Raw genomic sequence first — 17441 nt, 5'->3', positions numbered from 1 at the left:
GTTTGTACTGCTGCTTGTGTTTGTGAGGATACATATCATACTGACAATAGCTACCTTTAGTAGGACGATAAGCAACAAATACAACAAATACTATACTCCAAAGCTAAAAACATACATGGCTCTTCTCTTCTTTTTTTTGTCGTTTTTTACGCACGATGCACAAAACAGCACTTTTTTACAATCATCTATTGCAATATCTTTACAGGTAACAGATTTATAACAGTACGACTTCCAGTAGTAGTGTGCTGATATGTCAGTAAGTGTAGTGGTTGACGATGAATAGGAGGACAGTGATATTGCACACAGAAACATGCTGAGATAAGAAGACTTGAGTTCCTCTTTTTGACCAGGTGTGTGTTTAGATAGGTAGACAGATGGAGGGGTCAATGGGTTGACGGATATGAACATCTCTTCATCTTCTTCTTCCTCTGCTTCTTCTTCCTCATTTCGTCCTACAGGTGGCTTGTTGATGGCGAGATGCATGTTTTGTTCAGCGAGCCTCTCTACTCGTAGAAGCTGCGGTCACTAGACAAAGGAGAAGATAAGAGTGGTTTTAGTTTTCTGTGGGTTGTGTTTGCATTACTTCCCCCTCTCTAAAAACCTTCCTATGTTTAAAGGGGCCCTGTTTAGCAACCCCCAACGTACTCCAGTGTACTCACACAACACCAGCACGACGCTGGCCGGTGTCTTGAGCAACACAATAAACGAAGAGCAGGATTTAACAGGCTATAAAACAAGAAGAGACCCAAGACACGAATGCATCACCAATTGTCCTCTTGGTAATACTGCAGACTTAGTTTTGTGTGCGGGAGGTCAGACTGACTTTTTTATTGCCATGTTGTAATACCAAACCTCTGTCCTCCCACACATCGTCCAAAATAGTCCTTTGAGTCAGTTTTTCTCAACTCTACTCTTTTAACCCTGCAGGTTTTCAGTCCAAACATCCACTCAGATGATGACCTGCATTTTGTTGCATCAGTTATTCAGAAACCCATTGCAAAGTTTGTGTCCTAAGCTCTTAAACAATCTACTGTCAAACAAATAATTTATTAAAGCAGGTTGCACCACTAAAAGACAAAGAATGTCTTGGTGGGTAAAGACTTAAAGAATGTAAATGAATTTGTTAATTAATTTATAAATCGCTAGGTCGCTAGGTAAAGTTGCTAGGAGACAATTGTAGCATTGCCCAATTTAAAGCAATTCACTTTGTCAACACTGTAGTGTCACAAGCTGTAACATAACTTCCAGAAATTGTAGCAATATACTATATTAAACTAAACTCTTTGTAAATGTTCTTTTTAATATATGTTTGTATGTGTTATATTCAAGCAGTTTGTAATGAGTTTTAAATATCTGATTTTGCTATCGTGATAGACGCTACTGTACATTCCTTTATTCTGACATTATTAGCATAACATTTTGTACTATGGTGCACTTTTTAAATAATATTTGTGAAATGTTATTTAAAATCTCACCACTTTACATTGTTATTAAACAGCTTTATTAAAGTCTCAGGTCAGATATGTTGTTCATACTTCATAGAACCTGCTTTACTCTTAAGTCTAAATGTGTCATATATATGAGCAAGCTAACATTAGCTATATCAGTAAGCTCATTTAGGTATGAAACAGGGTGTTTTATTGGGTGTAAACATTGGTCACAGCTATTCTCTTTTTATTTTGCAGTCAGTAATGTGTTTGAAACTAATTTTGGATTTATGAACAGCGGGTGCAACTTCACCTAATGGCCTGTGCTACTCCACCAGGGTTAGAATTACATTTAGCTAAAATATGCATGCGCGCACACACACACACACACACACACACACAATCTTAACATCAAATAGAATAATTAATGTCCAGAAACGAATGCACATTAACTATACTGTAATGCTATAAGATTGCATGGAAAGGTGAAATAAAGATGAAGGGGAGTAAAAATTCAAAGCTTGCATGGCATTAAGAATGATGAGGGTAAAAGGAAGTCAGAATAATATTATATACTGTATCTTGAATAGAGTGTAGAGTGAATAAAACATCACAACTCCATAGAAAAATCTGTTTCATTAATGTGAAGATAAAAGGGCAAGTGCAAGTTAAAGCGAGACTATTTAATCACAGTTGTTTTTCTATACAACCTCAGTCTGATATACAGGGAACTGTTAGCGAATGTTATCACACTTCAGCTAGATATTACTGAGTATTACTTATCTCTTTTTGCACTGTTGTTATATATTATTTATTAGTATTTAGAATTATCACACACTTATGGCCACAGTGGCAACGTTTCAGTAAAATTGACATAGTCTCGCTTTAGGCTTTGACATGAGTGAGACATATGAAAAGTATGTGCTAATATTTTACATGTGAAATGCAAAACACACAAAAACACAGCAAAAAATTGTGTGATTAAAGCTGCTAATGCAATCACAATTCTACAGTAGCATGGAAATTAAATGCTAATCTAATAGCTAACTAGCTAACTACAGGTTAGTGAGCTAGTGAGGCACTAGCCTCATCACTATGTTGTTGACCTTACCAGTTCACAGTGAGAGCAACCAACCACTTAAATTCGGATTTGATCGCCTTCATTCACCCTGGTGATTATGGTGAAAATAAAGCTGTTAATGTCATAAGCTGGTGAGGAGATGCCACTGATTGTTAGTCTTTCTCTGCATTGTTAGGGCAATGAGTTATTCTGTGTGTGGCATGTGAAAATACAAGAATGGAGTCTTCAAAATCAATATGTATTCTTATGTGACATTACTGACATGTATTCATAAGTGTATTCTGTCAATGATGTTGATGGAAATAACACCTCACTGACCTATGCACACAAATAATGGGTGCACTTATGGTCAAAGAAAATAAGCCACCCGGATAATGGTAAAAGTAGGTTGAAGATGATGGAGACTGCTGACAATCAATAAAAGTGCATGTTATTGGTGCAAAGCGGTGTACTCACGCCCCCTCGTCTCTGAGCAGAGACAGGAACTTGGTCACTCTGTAATCCGCGTCCATCTAGAGACAGAAAAGAAAGAAGACGGAGAAACTGATCAGTCAAAAAAACGAATAGTGGTACAAGCAGATAAAAGTCAATATGAGTCCTTGCAGCCATATCTCAAATCTCAAACCCCTAGCAACAACAGCTGGTGCTATTATTAAGGACCACAAAAGTGCAAATAACAGCTCAAAATTCCTTACTATCCAGTGACATAGTTATGGGCATTATCAAAGAAATTTAAACTACAGAGACATTAAATGTCTGCTTTCCAGACTTCTAAGATGCTTACATATAATGGGGTGGACATGAGACTGGGACTGTTGAGACACCTAGGGTTAAAAATATTCTTCTTTCTAGACATAATCATCCTCTTGGCTGGGTCCAGGGAGTTACCTATAGCCCACATTTGACACTTACAGAAATAGTTTGACATTTTGGGAGATATTGCCTTTCTTGGCAAGAATTTGATAAAGAGATCGATACCATTCTCATATTTGTGGTAACTGGTTTGCACAGAGACTGAACAGCTAGCCTGGCTAGACTTAAGTTAACAAAATTCGCCGAACAGCAACTTAAAAGCAGTGTTGAAGTGAAAAAATAGCTTATGTAAAGCAGTACCTTCCGGCAGTTTCTGGATGTTGCCTGGCAACTGCTATGTAACGACAAGGAGTTGCAGCTCCTGGCCAGGTTATAGTCTAACCAGGGTTGCCAGATGGAAAATGTTAAAGTATCGTAGCAGAGTTTTAAAATAATCGTATTTGAGCAAAACTAGTCATAAACTAGTCATAACCAAGAGAACAAATAAATGTGTTTAAATGTGTAATTTCAGAAAACATGAAAAGTTGGGAAAGGGGTAGTCTTTCGGTAGTTGCTCAAATAAAAAATATCCCAACATTGAAAACAAAAGCATAGCTGTTCAATATATAATATCCTCATAGCCCATTGTTGTGCAATCTTCAAATAGGCAAATAGCTTGCAACGTTCGTCATCACCAGAAGTATGATTGATCCACAGATGTAGGATGCATATTTTACTATCTTGATTGTGTCAGGAGATGAATTAAAATGAAATAGTCTAGAATGATTACAACTATTAATACTAAGTGTCACAAAATTATTAAATTATCTTACATTATGGGACTTTTGGCATTATTGATTGTACATCGTAGAGAGCGCAAAACATATCATACAAATTTGATAAATATTGTACATCTGGCTACACTGAGTCTGGCCACCAGTTAGCTTGTATGTACCAGTACAATGTTTTCACTATCATCACTGCTTTGATGAGTCTTCCGTACCTGCAGCGACATCTCGATGAGCACGAGCAGTTTCTTGATGCCGATCCAGACTCGCTTTCCTTTGAGCTGCTGTGCGATGCTGGCCCGCTCTTTGTCTGTGAAGCTCCCCAAAAGCTACAGAGACAACAAAGCAGACAAAGAGGTGGAGACCTTCAAAACATCCAACATAAGACCAACCCAAAAAAAAAAACAAAAGAGGGCATCACAAAGCCAGTAATCTCTAAGCCACTTGATTTCTTTGCCTTTATGCCTTCAGTTTAATAAATGGAAATGTTTTTTCACACAAGCACACCAAGGTTATAAAGTCGTAAATTTCAATGCAGTGTGCTCACGAATGTGCACTCTAAAGGATGGGGGATGGTCATGTTTAATTCACTACATTCATCCATGTGTCCTTGTGTGAGCTACAACCAGGCTCATCTTTATTCCTATAATTGTGAACATGTGTGTGTGTGTGTGTGTGTGTGTGGTTTAATACCTCTAAGGCATCAACAAGCTGCTCCCCAGTAGAGATGTTGGGAATGTGGATGGTAGTGCTGAAGGCGTCCAGCATCTCCATCTCCTGCAGGACGTCTTTCCTGCTGGTGGTGCCGATGATGAGCAGCTTCCGACCCTGTGGGAGGAAGAAATTGCTCATTTTTTACAAAATGTACATAAGACCTTTGCTCATTTGTGCCACATGGCCAGTGCTGCAGTCATTTCGTGAGATTTGTTTGGTCTGCTCATGAGTTTACAAATTGAATACTGAATAATATAGACTGCCATCACCCCAGGTATAGTGTAGATTTTCAGCCTCAAGCACTTGACACCTTGAGGCTCTTGGTTAGGTTATTCTGAGAGGAATCTACTCCTCAAGCATTTGTTGATCTGATTAAGAAGTAACTTTCTTAAATTGTGATAGATATTATTATATATGCCATCATTAGATTATTAATAGTGAATCATCAGTGTTAGAGCAGCATGTTACTGTTGTAGCTATATACAGTTAGCTAGTTTAGCCCAGTGGTTCACAACGTAGGGGTAACATAACTCTTCATTTATGATTACATGTTTGAATCAGTTGCTTTGTCTAAAATGTGAATTTGTAGAATGAACAATGTATACCCGTACAGTATACGGGTTACAGATGAACTCTGACCTTGGGTGGAGGTTTTTTCAGCAGCACCAGCAGAGCCTGAAGTACCAGGTTGGAGAAACGAGGGCCTATGGGGACGTAGTCTAGGAGACGCTCAATGTCATCCACCACCACACAGCTGAGCTGGGACTTATAAGCGTCATCAAAGACCTGAAGTAGAGCAATTGAAGTAGGAATGAATGAAGACATGGACATAGGAAGGACAGGCAGAGACAATGCAGCAGGACATGAAAGGACTCGTTAGAGACAAAAAAGGGTAGGAGCAATTATACAGATCAAACAGTTCCATAAGCCATTACTCTAAATGCAAATGTGCCATTAGAGTTGTTTGCTTATACATAGTGAGGGTTAAAACACCACAGCAGCACTTACCTTTTTGATTGCCTGGCACTTAGAAATCTCTGAGCTTCCAATCATCTTGTCTGGAGAGCAGATCTTAATGAAGGGGAACTGCGAGTCCTCTGCAATCTTAGCTGCCAATGCAGTCTTTCCACTGTGGGGTGGGCCTGGAGGTGTGTGTGTGGAGAGGAGGTATAATTTATTGTCTGCATATGTATCTTTGTAGCTAGTCACTAGGGTAATAGCTGGGGTGTGTCTTTTATGTCTTGAAATAAAACTTTGAATGCCTTTTATTTGATGCATTTTTCTTCTTTTCAATGAAATTTGATGCTTAGTTCATCTGGAGTGTTTTTTTTGGAATATAACACCTTTGAGAGGTCTAGGGAAACCCAGGAAATTTAATGCAATTTCTTGGCTGTGGATATTTCTCTCCAGGCTACAATATCAAAATGAAACTTATTTCACTCTTTTATTGCTCTAAATGGTTTATTTTATTCGTTTCTAATAACACACACTACACTGAGCTGACACAGGAGTTGTACATTCTGTTCTGTTTGTGTGTCTTCTGGATATCTTACCTTCCAATAACACTGCCACCAGTGGTGTGCGATCGCTGTTCTTTGTCTGCTGCACCAGTAGCTCCCCGTCATCCAGGACATGGGTGACCGGGTCACCCCATTTGATGATGCCGTTCATGATGTAGCTTGAGTAATCCTCTTGGTTTGTGCCAAATGCCTGAGAAAAACAAGAGGGCATGTTAGGGGTGGGGTTGCTTTTGTCATATTACATGATTATACTGTATTGTGCAGTCAGGAGCATGGGTTTCAATAAGATCTGGTACATACTGGTTTAATGTCATTGTTGAGGGATCCCATGAAGTCATCTCTAGTGACCTGCAGCTTCTCTGCCTTCTCCATGTCCACCTCAACTGTAGATGTGGCCTGGAAAAGAATACACATTTACAGCATTACGTTGCAATTATCATTTATGCATTACTATTTATAAAACAAAAGTGTTAAAATAGTCCCTGTTTAATATTAAACAATACATAAGAATTATATTATTATTGTACAGTGGTATAGTAAAATGTTCTGATACTGTAAAACAATACAGTAAGTATCCATTTAGCAGCTTTTCTAGAGCTTTCAACCACATCTCATATCCTAAAATATAAGTGTAGTGAGTGGGAGAGCCATAACTGTATACAAAACTTTATAAAAAAGAACAATTACAATTTATTGATAGTCAGCCAGATGAACTCATAAAGAAAATATCTGTATTATCATATGTGTATTATAACCATGATATCAAAGATATGAGTATCACAATTATCGTCAAAACCGCTATATGGTGACAACCTAGTTTGTAACCTAGCCTTTGTAGTCTACACCATGAAAACACCCGCTATCAGCCTACTGCAGATAGCTAATGTAACCACCTATCCCTAAAGCAAGCTTTGCAATTAGTGAGTGCCAAGTAACCTTGATGTGTCGGTTCATGGCGGTGGACTGCGCGGCCCTGACCAGACCCTCGAGCTCAGCACCGCTGTAGTTCTTGGTCTCGGCAGCCAGTTCCGGGATGTTGACGTCGGCATGTAGCAGGTTGAAGCCTCGCATCTTGTTGGTGTGGATGGTCAGGATCTGGACACGACCCTTCTCATCAGGGAGACCTGGAGGTAAGACGGTGAGTTAGCGACGGACAAAAGAACAAGGGTACAAGGAGTTGAAAATCGAGGATGGTGTGGAAAGTGTGGTGGGGTCAAGGAAGGAGAGATTCACAAACATTTCATTCAAACGAACTCCCTGCAGCTTTTATTTGGCATGATGTGTTGATCAAAAAGCGTGTTGAAACGGAGTTAAGAAAAAAACATCCCATCAATACATAAAAAAGTAGAGATATATACATTACATGACATGAATAAACTAGACTTTAAAACTACTACACTACATAGAAGAACAAAGAACCTCTAAAATGAAAGCATGCTTTGCTTTCTGACAAGCACTTTATATATTCTCCTTGAAAAGTTACATCAAGGAGAGTTTGCATAAGCTCCTATTTTGGGAGGACATGTAAGAATTTTTGAGTTATATTTATTATGTCTCCACTGTCTTTTTGGCAGCCTATTTAAATTGGCAGTTGACAAACCCCTTCCTTTCTAGAGCCACTATCCAGTCATAAGCCTGTCAAGCTTTGGATTTCTCCACATGTTGAAACCATGTGTACGGGGATCTATAAGAAAGCTGAGCATTTGAAGGGAGTGTGGGTTTTTTTTAACTTTCTGAAACCAAAAACACAAGAGCAAAAGTGTGAGGAATGGGCCAAACAGTTTCTTCTCTACATTAATCTGTAAATGTTAGCTTATCTGGCTAACTGACTTATTACCCAGAGTAGTAACTGAATCAGCCAAGGAGAACATTGAATAACTATGTTAATTTCTGAGGTAACAGCTTCTGTTAAAAAAACAAAAACAACAACAACAACCTTTGCAGAATTTCTACTCTGTATAGAAGCTTGTCCTGGATGCTGCCAGAGTTTAAGCTAATATCAGTCACCCTTTTTTGGGTTTAACTTGCTAGCTTACATTAAAGCAAAATAACAGTTTGATTTTACATGTCATTTTAGGCGTAACTAAACTAGCTCTACACTGGAATACAATAATAGTGCTTTCTTTATGAATAGATGTAATGAACCATGAATTGGTGAGGAAGCTGACCTTTAGCCTCAGTCTTTAAAAACAAGTCAGCTGGCAATAATAAAAAGTCAGCTGGAGACATTTGTAACCAATGAAGCAAACATTACATGAAGGTTGTTTAAGCTAGCTAGCTACAGCGGATAAGATCTGAAAGTGATGTTTTTCAGCCAGCGAGCTCAACATGTGTCGGTTAGAAGAAAGCCTGCTTCAATCTACTTCTGTTTCTGAAATCAATAACCCAGTGTTTCAAATATGGCTAAGAATTTCAAGTGGTAAATCTGCCACTGCAGCTTTTAAAAGTGATGGATAGGCATGAGGAGTTCTGGAAACTCTTTACTTGAATGTCAAGTTGACTGAAAATGTTAGAAATAGGGGGAGTTAAAGAGAGAGAGGGAGAGTCTTATAACACTTACCAATTTCCATTTTGACCTCAAATCTGCCGGGCCTCATGAGGGCATCATCTATCAAGTCAGGCCTGTTGGTCATACCTGAACAGAAAAAGAAAAATACAGAATGGAGAGAATGATAAGAATTTGTTACATGTACACGCATCTGCACATGATGTATGTGCAGATGTGTACCATTATAGAAAGAAGAAACTGAACTTATACGGAGTAAAGGAGTTTATATCACATGTATTCAAATAAATTGTGTTGCTATTATTTCCTATGTGTACCTCAATATGACAACCATGCCTCTAGCTACAATTATCATTTCATATTTATGAGACAAAGGGCAAAAATGCAGTAGTATTAACAGACTAGAATAGTAGTATTTTATAAACGATATATCATAAAGGCGGTGGTATGAGGTGAAGACATTTGGTGAATCACTATGCTCTGATGCTGCTTACCGATGACCAGGATGTTGTTAAGTTGCTCCACACCGTCGATCTTAGACAGGAGCTGGTTGACCACGGTGTCATGTACTCCTGTGCTGCTGGCACCTGTACCTCTCTGCTTGCAGATGGCATCCAACTCATCAAAGATAATGATATGGAGGCCGCTGTTGGCTCCCAGCTGAAGACAGGTTGAGTTAAAAAGGATACGTTTGGTTTTGTTCTTTTAAAAATCACACATATAGATGAGTTCAACTGAGCATGTCTCACCCTCTTCTGTTCCTCCTCGGCTTCGGCGAACAGTTTACGGATGTTGGCCTCAGACTCTCCCACGTACTTGTTGAGGATCTCTGGACCATTGACGATCTTTGGCTCGCGGGCATTGAGCATCTTGCCAATCTGTCTGGCCATCAATGTTTTACCACATCCTGGAGGTCCAAACAGCATGATGCCCTTCACGTGCTTACAACCTGGAACAGAGGATAGAGCGAAAGGATGACAAACAAGAAAGGAAGAAGTCAAGGGTATAACCAGACATAAATTTGATTGTGGTTGTGAGGGGCAATATTAGATACTTTTATATACTCAAAGCCGAAGGAAGAAGAAACCAGAATGATAAAATGATTCATAAAACCAAAGCAAAAAAACCCGGTGTTATTGTCTGTGTGATGTGATAAGTGTATATGGCTGTGTGTGTACCTGAGAGGGAAAGAGATGCTGTTCGGTGACTAACACTCTTTCTTTTACTGTATGACTGTATATTACATTTTGCTACCTCAGGGACTACACAATATTTGATCCATAGGAAAATACACTTTTCACTATAATTACATCCACCTGGTGGTTGAAAAAAAAAGTTAATTTACAGTAAATCCCAAAAGCTTAAAGGGACCGTATAATAAAAAAAACTCATTTTTTCAGTGCTTGAGCATATGTATTAGGGTCTCCGATGTGCCTTCTAACACAAAACCGTGTCAGTTTATTGTGGGCTGGCTTGCTCTGTACTCTTGTGATTCAACAAACCATTCCGATTTGATGCCCATGCTTATGTCACATGGGGCTTCATTGAAATCGTACCTCCCCCAATCCACACCTCTGTCTGAGTCTCCAACCACTACATTTCCTGGGGTCCACCATGTTTTTCTCACAAGCTGAGACTTTAACTAAGCTGAAAAAAGCTAAGCTAAAAAAGAGCTGGGGTTACCGGGGGACAGAGCTACTGCTTCCTGACAGACGGCTGTTGAGTGCTGCTTTACCAGCGGGAGGACTTTATTCTTTAAACTTTTGGGATTAAGTGGATTCGTCTTCAAACTCGCTTCTCAACCTAGCCAGAGGTACGATATCACCGGAGACACACACCACCTCAGCTGCTGTCATCAATAATACATTCATAGATCTTACATTAAAGGGTTTTTTTTATATCATGACAAAGTTAAAGTTACACAGTATCTAGATATCTATGTGTATAAAGAATGACATCACTGCTGCCTTTTGATGATGTTATTTAAAGTGTAGATGGAGAAGCTACAATGTTATCATTGCCTTGATCGATCTGAACTCCATTTAATAGACAAGACATTTCCGAATCAGCATCATTATGTTTGTTATTAATGTTATTTTCGGCGTCCATTTGATCCGTTTATCATATTGAAATAACAGCAAAATCTAAGTTTATTTTGGGTTCATTCAGGCTGAGCTTCAATAACATCACTATGCTGGGTGGGGACTAAACATTACTTGCTGGCTGATTGAGTCAAATAAACACAAATGATCCGGTGGTCAAAGTTGTGTAGTAGAAGTAATGTAAGGCATGTGGTGTGTTTGTTGAAGCCACGTTTCTCAGGGTTTACACTTGACAGCTAACTTTAAACCTCTGAACAGGGCTATTTAGACAGGATAAGAAGGCTGCTGTGGTTCTTGGTCCTTGTGGTATTTTGGCCAAAGCATGTCAGACACATTTTATAAGGACCCTAAGAAACTGTGTTACCCTGTAAAAAAGGGGTATAAAGGGCCCCTATAAGTCCCTGAATTGCAATTATATATTATATTCATTACAAACAGAGCCAAATAGTCTTATGGCAAATACAGGGATAGTGGAAGTACACTAAGGATGGGCGGAGTTTCTTACCCATCTGCTCCACAATGTCTGTAGGGAAGACTCGGGAAGCAAAGGCCCTGCGGAAAATGTCAGAGAATTCCTTGTCCAGACCTCCAATTCCCATCTTCTCAAAGTTCCAGTCTGGGTTGATGATTGTCTGTCGTGCCTCCTTGGTCTTTGCCTTACCTGTAAAGTACAAAAAGGGAGCTACTTAGTCAGAACAGCCATATAAATACTGTATATTTAAAGCCAATGAGGAGAGAAAAAGGAAGTTAAATCTGTATACTCAGGTCAGAGAAAGAACATAGGAGAGTATTAAGAAACCTAAAAGTACATTAAAAATCACAAAATATCCAGAAGTTCTAGAAGTCTGTGTTGTCCAGAGGAGTTGAACAGTATGCACTTGTGGGGCAAAACAATAATGTTTTCTTGCTGCCATCTTGTGGAGAGAATTGATAACTGTAAGGGATGATCCACTGAGAAAAAATAAATCCATAATTCCTTGCTATGTCTCAGGTAGTGGGTTACAAAGTCATTTCAAGGAGTGTTTCTGACCATATTTACCCCTTTGATCAGTGTCTTATTATTTTTCTCTTATGGCTGTTCCAGGTATGAGGTGTCATGATATTGTACAGTTATAAGAAATATAATAATGATAAAAATAAGGAACGTACCAACTAGTGTGAGGGAAGAGCTTTCTGCTTTCTCAAAAATCACCTGGCTGTTGCCGATCATCAGCCCGATATCGATCTATCAAAGAAAACAAGAGTTGCAATCAGCCTGCATTCCAAGTACAAAGGGGACATATTTACATTTAGACTACAGTATAAACTAGCTAAATTACAAGGTGGTCATGATGGCAGAATATAGTATTAATTGTAAAATGCAAGATGTTTTATTAGTATATCCTTTTTTTGTTGGTTTGTTTTTACACATTTGGTAATCACTGTGGCTGCTCTGCACTCAATGACCCAGAGCTCACTCATTAATCAAACATTTTTGCATATATAAGGCCATTTCATTTCCTGGATTTGTTGACGATGCAGGCATACTGTTTCTCTGTGCATTTTCTGCTGAGAGGAATATAATTTAGAATGTCAATATACAGTGGCCCCTAAGGACAAAACATGTACAGTCACAAAAATGCAACCATTGTACGAACGTACAAAAGTAAAAACAGATATGTTATTAAGAGGAATGCACTTCAAATACAACAAAGTTAACAAATTAAAAAATAACATGCTTGAAATGTTTTGAAATTTGTGTTGTCATTGTATTTGTCATAAAGTTTGTGTTTTCACTGATGTATATGTTGGGGTAATTGCTGGTCTTAGAACAAATGTGCTTTTGCTCTCATAGGCATTTGTCATTTGGGGCCACCATATTAATGTACATAAATAAATATTGTTCATAAAAGCAATTAATTAAGGGGGTAGGACACTTTTACTTCAACACTGGTTGTCAGTTTATATACTCTATAAGGATCAAAATATTCCTCATATGTCATATTAATTATTCACAAGAAGCCATTAAGCACCAACAGTATACAGTACTTATATACAGTTCACCTATGTATTCCACTGGAATATGCTAAATGCCACTGTCCCTTAATTAATTATGAGCAACGCCTGACTGCACCAGAAGTCCAGATGCCATCCAGACCATGACATTTCCTTAAAGCAATTCAATTTCAAGCTGACTCCCTATTATGTTTTTAATTAGAGCTTTATAATGGAGGATGGGCTATATGCTAGTGCAGTTTACAGAATACAGAACCACACTGGGCACATGCTGAATAGCAGCTGCCTCTCTCTCTGCTTTTCTGTAAAACATAAGGCTTATAAACTGGAGGGAATGGAGCAGAGGAGTCACAAAATTCAAGAGCAAATAACAAAATGCCACAGTGAGTCACACGGAGAATCCCATCAAATGTAAAGGGGATCACTAACAGTATGAGCTTCCAGGAGAAGCTTGACTAACATTCTTGTTCTCTAGGCTATTATCGCTAACATAGATCCTCATATAGAGGAGTTGAATAGACAAAACAAATAACCCATTTCCCTAAGGCTTGACGTGTGAACTTTTGACTTCATTGGTTTTGATGATAAACTTCGATATCAACCATGTGCTCTGCATGTAATCAAGTACCTTCTGCTGTTTCTTTCCAGAGGCTGGTTCTCCTTTGAGGATGCTGGCATCCATTGCTTCGATATCCTTTACAACCAAACCAAACAGCTTGTCGCAAAAACTGAACACTAACTGTGAGACAGAGAGAAGCAAAAAGGTGATTAAAAAACCAACAGAGCACAAACAACAAAGCAAACGCATATGCAACTCCATTTCTCTGCATTTGTGTGTGTGAGAGACAGTGAATAGATCTTTTTTTAGGTATGTGACTATATAAACCTGCTGGGTGACAGAGAAGGCCTGGTTGTTGAACTGTTGGATGAACTCTGCAGCCATCTTGTCTGAGTCATAGGGAGAGGAGTCGGTACTCTTCTTCTGCAGGAAGTCAATTTCGATTGTCATGGCACCGATGCACTGCTTGGATTTGTCAAAGTTGTAGTTGGACACTTGAGGGGACAGAAATGTATCTCTTAATGTAATTGTTTAGATGTTCTTCATAGTGTATTTCCACAGTAACCACTGAAATGGACAGAAACTCAACTAAAGTTAACACCACTGGTAGTAGGCTAAATGTGAATCGGTAATTGATGGTTCGCTAAGACGTGCCCCCCTCTAGCAAGAGTGATGTTTTTGATTTTATGCATTTCCAAAACCAAAAAACACATTTTTGTTGCTACATTCAATAACATGGCTGGCTAGCTTATTACCTACCGATACCTTTCACTGTACTTCCTATGCCAAGAGTTAGCATATCATAACCTACAGTAACTACTTTGTGGGTTTCCAGGTGACATCAAAAATAGCTAATTTCATGACTAGCACATCCAGTGTGTAGTATTTTCTCATAGAGTGGCAGCTTCTCTTGGATGCTGTCTAAGTTTAGGCTAACATTAAGTTTACACTCCATCAACCTCAGCCTATGTTACCTGAGATATCATTATGAACAATATAGTATAGCTAGTACCAATTAGCCAGGATTAGGTTAGAACAAAACAACTCTGTTCTAACTTCTGTTTTAGTCTAAGCTTATCTAACATAGGCTAATACTAGGACCAATACTAGGACAGCAATACAAGAACAATGCTGTTTCTTTATTTCTCTTCTATGTTAGCTAATGGGGATCCTAATGAACTAACAACTTCATAACTAAGACTTCTACATGGATCATCAACTGGTGAGGTTGCTGACTTTTTGCCTGCGTTTTTAACCTCAGTCTTATGGCACAATATATTTGAGCATATTTAAGATAATATTACAGGGTTCTTGTTTAAAAAGTCAGCCTATACAGAATGATTGAGTGAGCGTTTAGCATATTCAGCTAGTTATAGTTTCTAATTTCTAACTGATATCGTCTACCTCTGTCTGAAATCAAGGGGACTATCATTTTAAAAATTGCTACGAATTTCCAATAATGAGTAGTTAATCAGCCACCATTATAAACGGCATATGTGCCAGGCAAAAATAGAAGGCTTTACATGCATTACAACAGTAACAAAGAGGGGCAGGCTTTAGTGAACGCTCAATTACAGCTGTATTGTAATTACTGTACAGATGCAGCAGTGAAATGGGGGGTATTATACCTTCAACCTCCTGGCCGATGGAGAGACCGGCCCATTTTCGCTACAAGAGAGATAAAGGAGAAAGAGAGATAATGAACACTCAGCATTGAGTCAATAGCTAGTAATTAACAATGTGTGTGTGTGTGTGTGTGTGTGTGTGTGTGTGTGTATGTATGTGATTGTGAATGTGTACCTGCGGCAGGCTGAAGGCAATGCTTCCAGGTGCCACTGTGTGGTGGGTCTTGACTGTAAACGCAAACTTGTGGTTGGGTGTGGTCTTCACAGTCACATGTCTGTAGAGATAAGAGACTATTGAATGCATTCATTTAAAAGTTCATGTTACCTTGTAGGATCAATATAATAGAAGACTATGAACTGCTGCACATACTTAGCAGAAACTAAAAAAAGCATGCACAACAGAGTATCATCAGCAGTGCAGTGCCATCAGCGGCAGCAGTACTGCTTGATGACACTGACAAATAATGAGCCTGCTGTTGCCATGGCAGTAAAAATGTGGTTTAAACTGTCAGGTGGCTTCCACTTTAAAAAAAGGTGTGCTTTTTTCTTCTTTTGGACTGCATTACATTACATCACTGCAGTGGAAGGATCTTCAATACCTTAACACCTGAAGTTTACCAAATTCTTATAGGTAATTTTAGTGGGAAACGAATGTGAATGAATATAAAAATGTATATTAAACCCAAATGCTGCATGTTATTTTTTGCATGTTATTTTTATTTTTGCTTCATACTTACTACAATGGTTTGTTGTAATTAGCTTGCTGTTGCTTTTCAGATGTGTCATTCTTCCTGAAAACCTCCTGTTGTTTGTCAGCAGCTCAGTCCCATTATTTTTTTTCAGTAGTGACTTTTCTCGCTTCAGCACACAAAGAGATAGATGCAGCAGGGACTCGATACTATCTGACGTGGTTTAATACTGATCATGCTGCAGTGTACTGGCTGGGGAAGCTTTAGTTTCACACTGTCTCAAAACTTTCTAGCATTAAAAAAATAAGAGCACCGGGAACCTCTCCAAGGTGGCATCAATAAACCAACCTTTTGCTGTGTAATTTAATGGCTGAATGTGCTAAGTCAGAATCTTTGTTTGACCCACATGGACACTTGATTTACATTAAAAGCTTGATCAAAAACACTGACATAAGTGTCTAGAATATTAAACTGTGTTTGGTACTTTCAATGGTCATTTTTTTTCTGCAATAGATATTCAAGGAGTTTACAATCTGTAATTGCCTCCTAGTGTAGTTTGCTTTCATGGTTAAAGGTGGAATCTGCCTTTCCTGGACAGTATTCATATAACTTACAAACACACAAGGGACACACAGGCAATGATGACTCCAAATACACAAACAAACAACATATTTTAGTGTTTAGTCTGGAGGACTTGTTCTATTTAATGTCAGTTTTATTAAATTCTTCCTAACAGTGTCTTTCTACTACTAAAAACGTGACTAAAACCTGATGATACCTGCTGTTTAAAGCTGTAAACACGTTGTATGTTTATATCAAAATCCTGCTGCTTTCGTTATCATCATCACGAATCTAGCAACATAATCATGATGATCCATCACCACAAATCACGCTGTCTCATATTGGTTTATTGATTCTGACCTTCAGCATGAGTGATGGGTGGAAAGAGGTGGGTGGTGGATGGATGAGTGTTTGGATAGATGAGAAAATGACTGGATAGTTTGTGCCCATACTGAAGGACGCAACCGACGAGTAGGACAATAATGACTACTCACTGTCCTGACTGCAGATCCTTCTCGCTCACCACGGCACAATTAGTCAGCGATAGCTCATCTGTCGGGCATCGCGCCGCTTGCATGGTCTGTGAAGAGGAAGACAGAAGAGGAAAAGGAGGAGGAGGAGGAGGAGGAGGGGGTAGAAAAGATGTTGAGAGTTACTGAGAACTGATAAATATTACTTTGTTTATCACAAGAATGCTGACTGAGGATGCAAATGTTCTCTTTTACAACGCAATTATTTTACCATTTGTGTATTTTGCTGCATTGTGAAGCACTTTGTACCTTGGATTTGAAAAGTGTTCTATAAATAAAGTTGATCATTATTATTATTATATATTCTGGTTTCTTATTGGTTTCTTTTATAGAAGCTTCACATGAATTTTGGAGCATAATATATAAGATCTAGTTAGCAAAAGGATGAATCACACTGCAGGAAACAGTGATGAAGTTTTCATTTTTTCTTTTCTTAATTCTATAATTAGACGATGATGTGCTGCTGTACGTGTGGAAATGGTTCAAGCAAATTGACAGTAGATTTTTCTTATTAACAACTAGAGTGGAAGAAGCTAGCACCTTTGTCATGAA

The 17441-nt window shown here is 38.6% G+C and overlaps 1 protein-coding gene across 2 annotated transcripts; it reads right to left on the bottom strand.

Annotated features, from left to right (window-relative positions):
* Positions 1 to 503: 503 nt before the first annotated feature.
* Positions 504 to 16942, bottom strand: nsfa (N-ethylmaleimide-sensitive factor a). 2 transcript variants are annotated; one of them, XM_053338371.1, is made up of 19 exons: positions 16854 to 16942; positions 15285 to 15384; positions 15113 to 15152; positions 13812 to 13978; positions 13554 to 13664; positions 12080 to 12155; positions 11436 to 11591; positions 9578 to 9777; positions 9323 to 9488; positions 8883 to 8957; positions 7259 to 7446; positions 6623 to 6718; positions 6356 to 6512; positions 5811 to 5944; positions 5442 to 5588; positions 4782 to 4916; positions 4304 to 4417; positions 2965 to 3020; positions 504 to 525 (listed from the first exon to the last, which is right to left on the bottom strand). In XM_053338371.1, exons 1-19 carry the CDS (start codon positions 16934 to 16936, stop codon positions 504 to 506), a joined length of 2223 nt encoding a protein of 740 aa, XP_053194346.1. In that variant the 5' UTR covers positions 16937 to 16942. The 2 variants fall into 2 exon arrangements, with proteins under 2 accessions (XP_053194346.1, XP_053194345.1); XM_053338370.1 differs by lacking the exon at positions 504 to 525 and adding an exon at positions 2566 to 2596.
* Between the last annotated feature and the right edge of the window lie 499 nt (positions 16943 to 17441).

The sequence above is a fragment of the Scomber japonicus genome, chromosome 18 (genome assembly GCF_027409825.1).
Source record: "Scomber japonicus isolate fScoJap1 chromosome 18, fScoJap1.pri, whole genome shotgun sequence".
In the NCBI taxonomy this organism is placed as follows: Eukaryota; Metazoa; Chordata; class Actinopteri; order Scombriformes; family Scombridae; genus Scomber; species Scomber japonicus.
The sequence above is the reverse complement of the archived record's forward strand: the minus strand, read 5'-3'. Positions and strand labels throughout refer to the sequence as shown.

Coding starts and splice junctions, on each gene's coding strand:
- nsfa (XM_053338370.1), bottom strand. CDS start 16,936: ATGCAAGCGGCGCGATGCCCGACAGATGAGCTATCGCTGACTAATTGT. Junction 9,489..9,577: donor CCGAGGAGGAACAGAAGAGG/GTGAGACATGCT, acceptor ACCTGTCTTCAG/CTGGGAGCCAACAGCGGCCT. Junction 5,589..5,810: donor AGTGCCAGGCAATCAAAAAG/GTAAGTGCTGCT, acceptor GCTCTACTTCAG/GTCTTTGATGACGCTTATAA.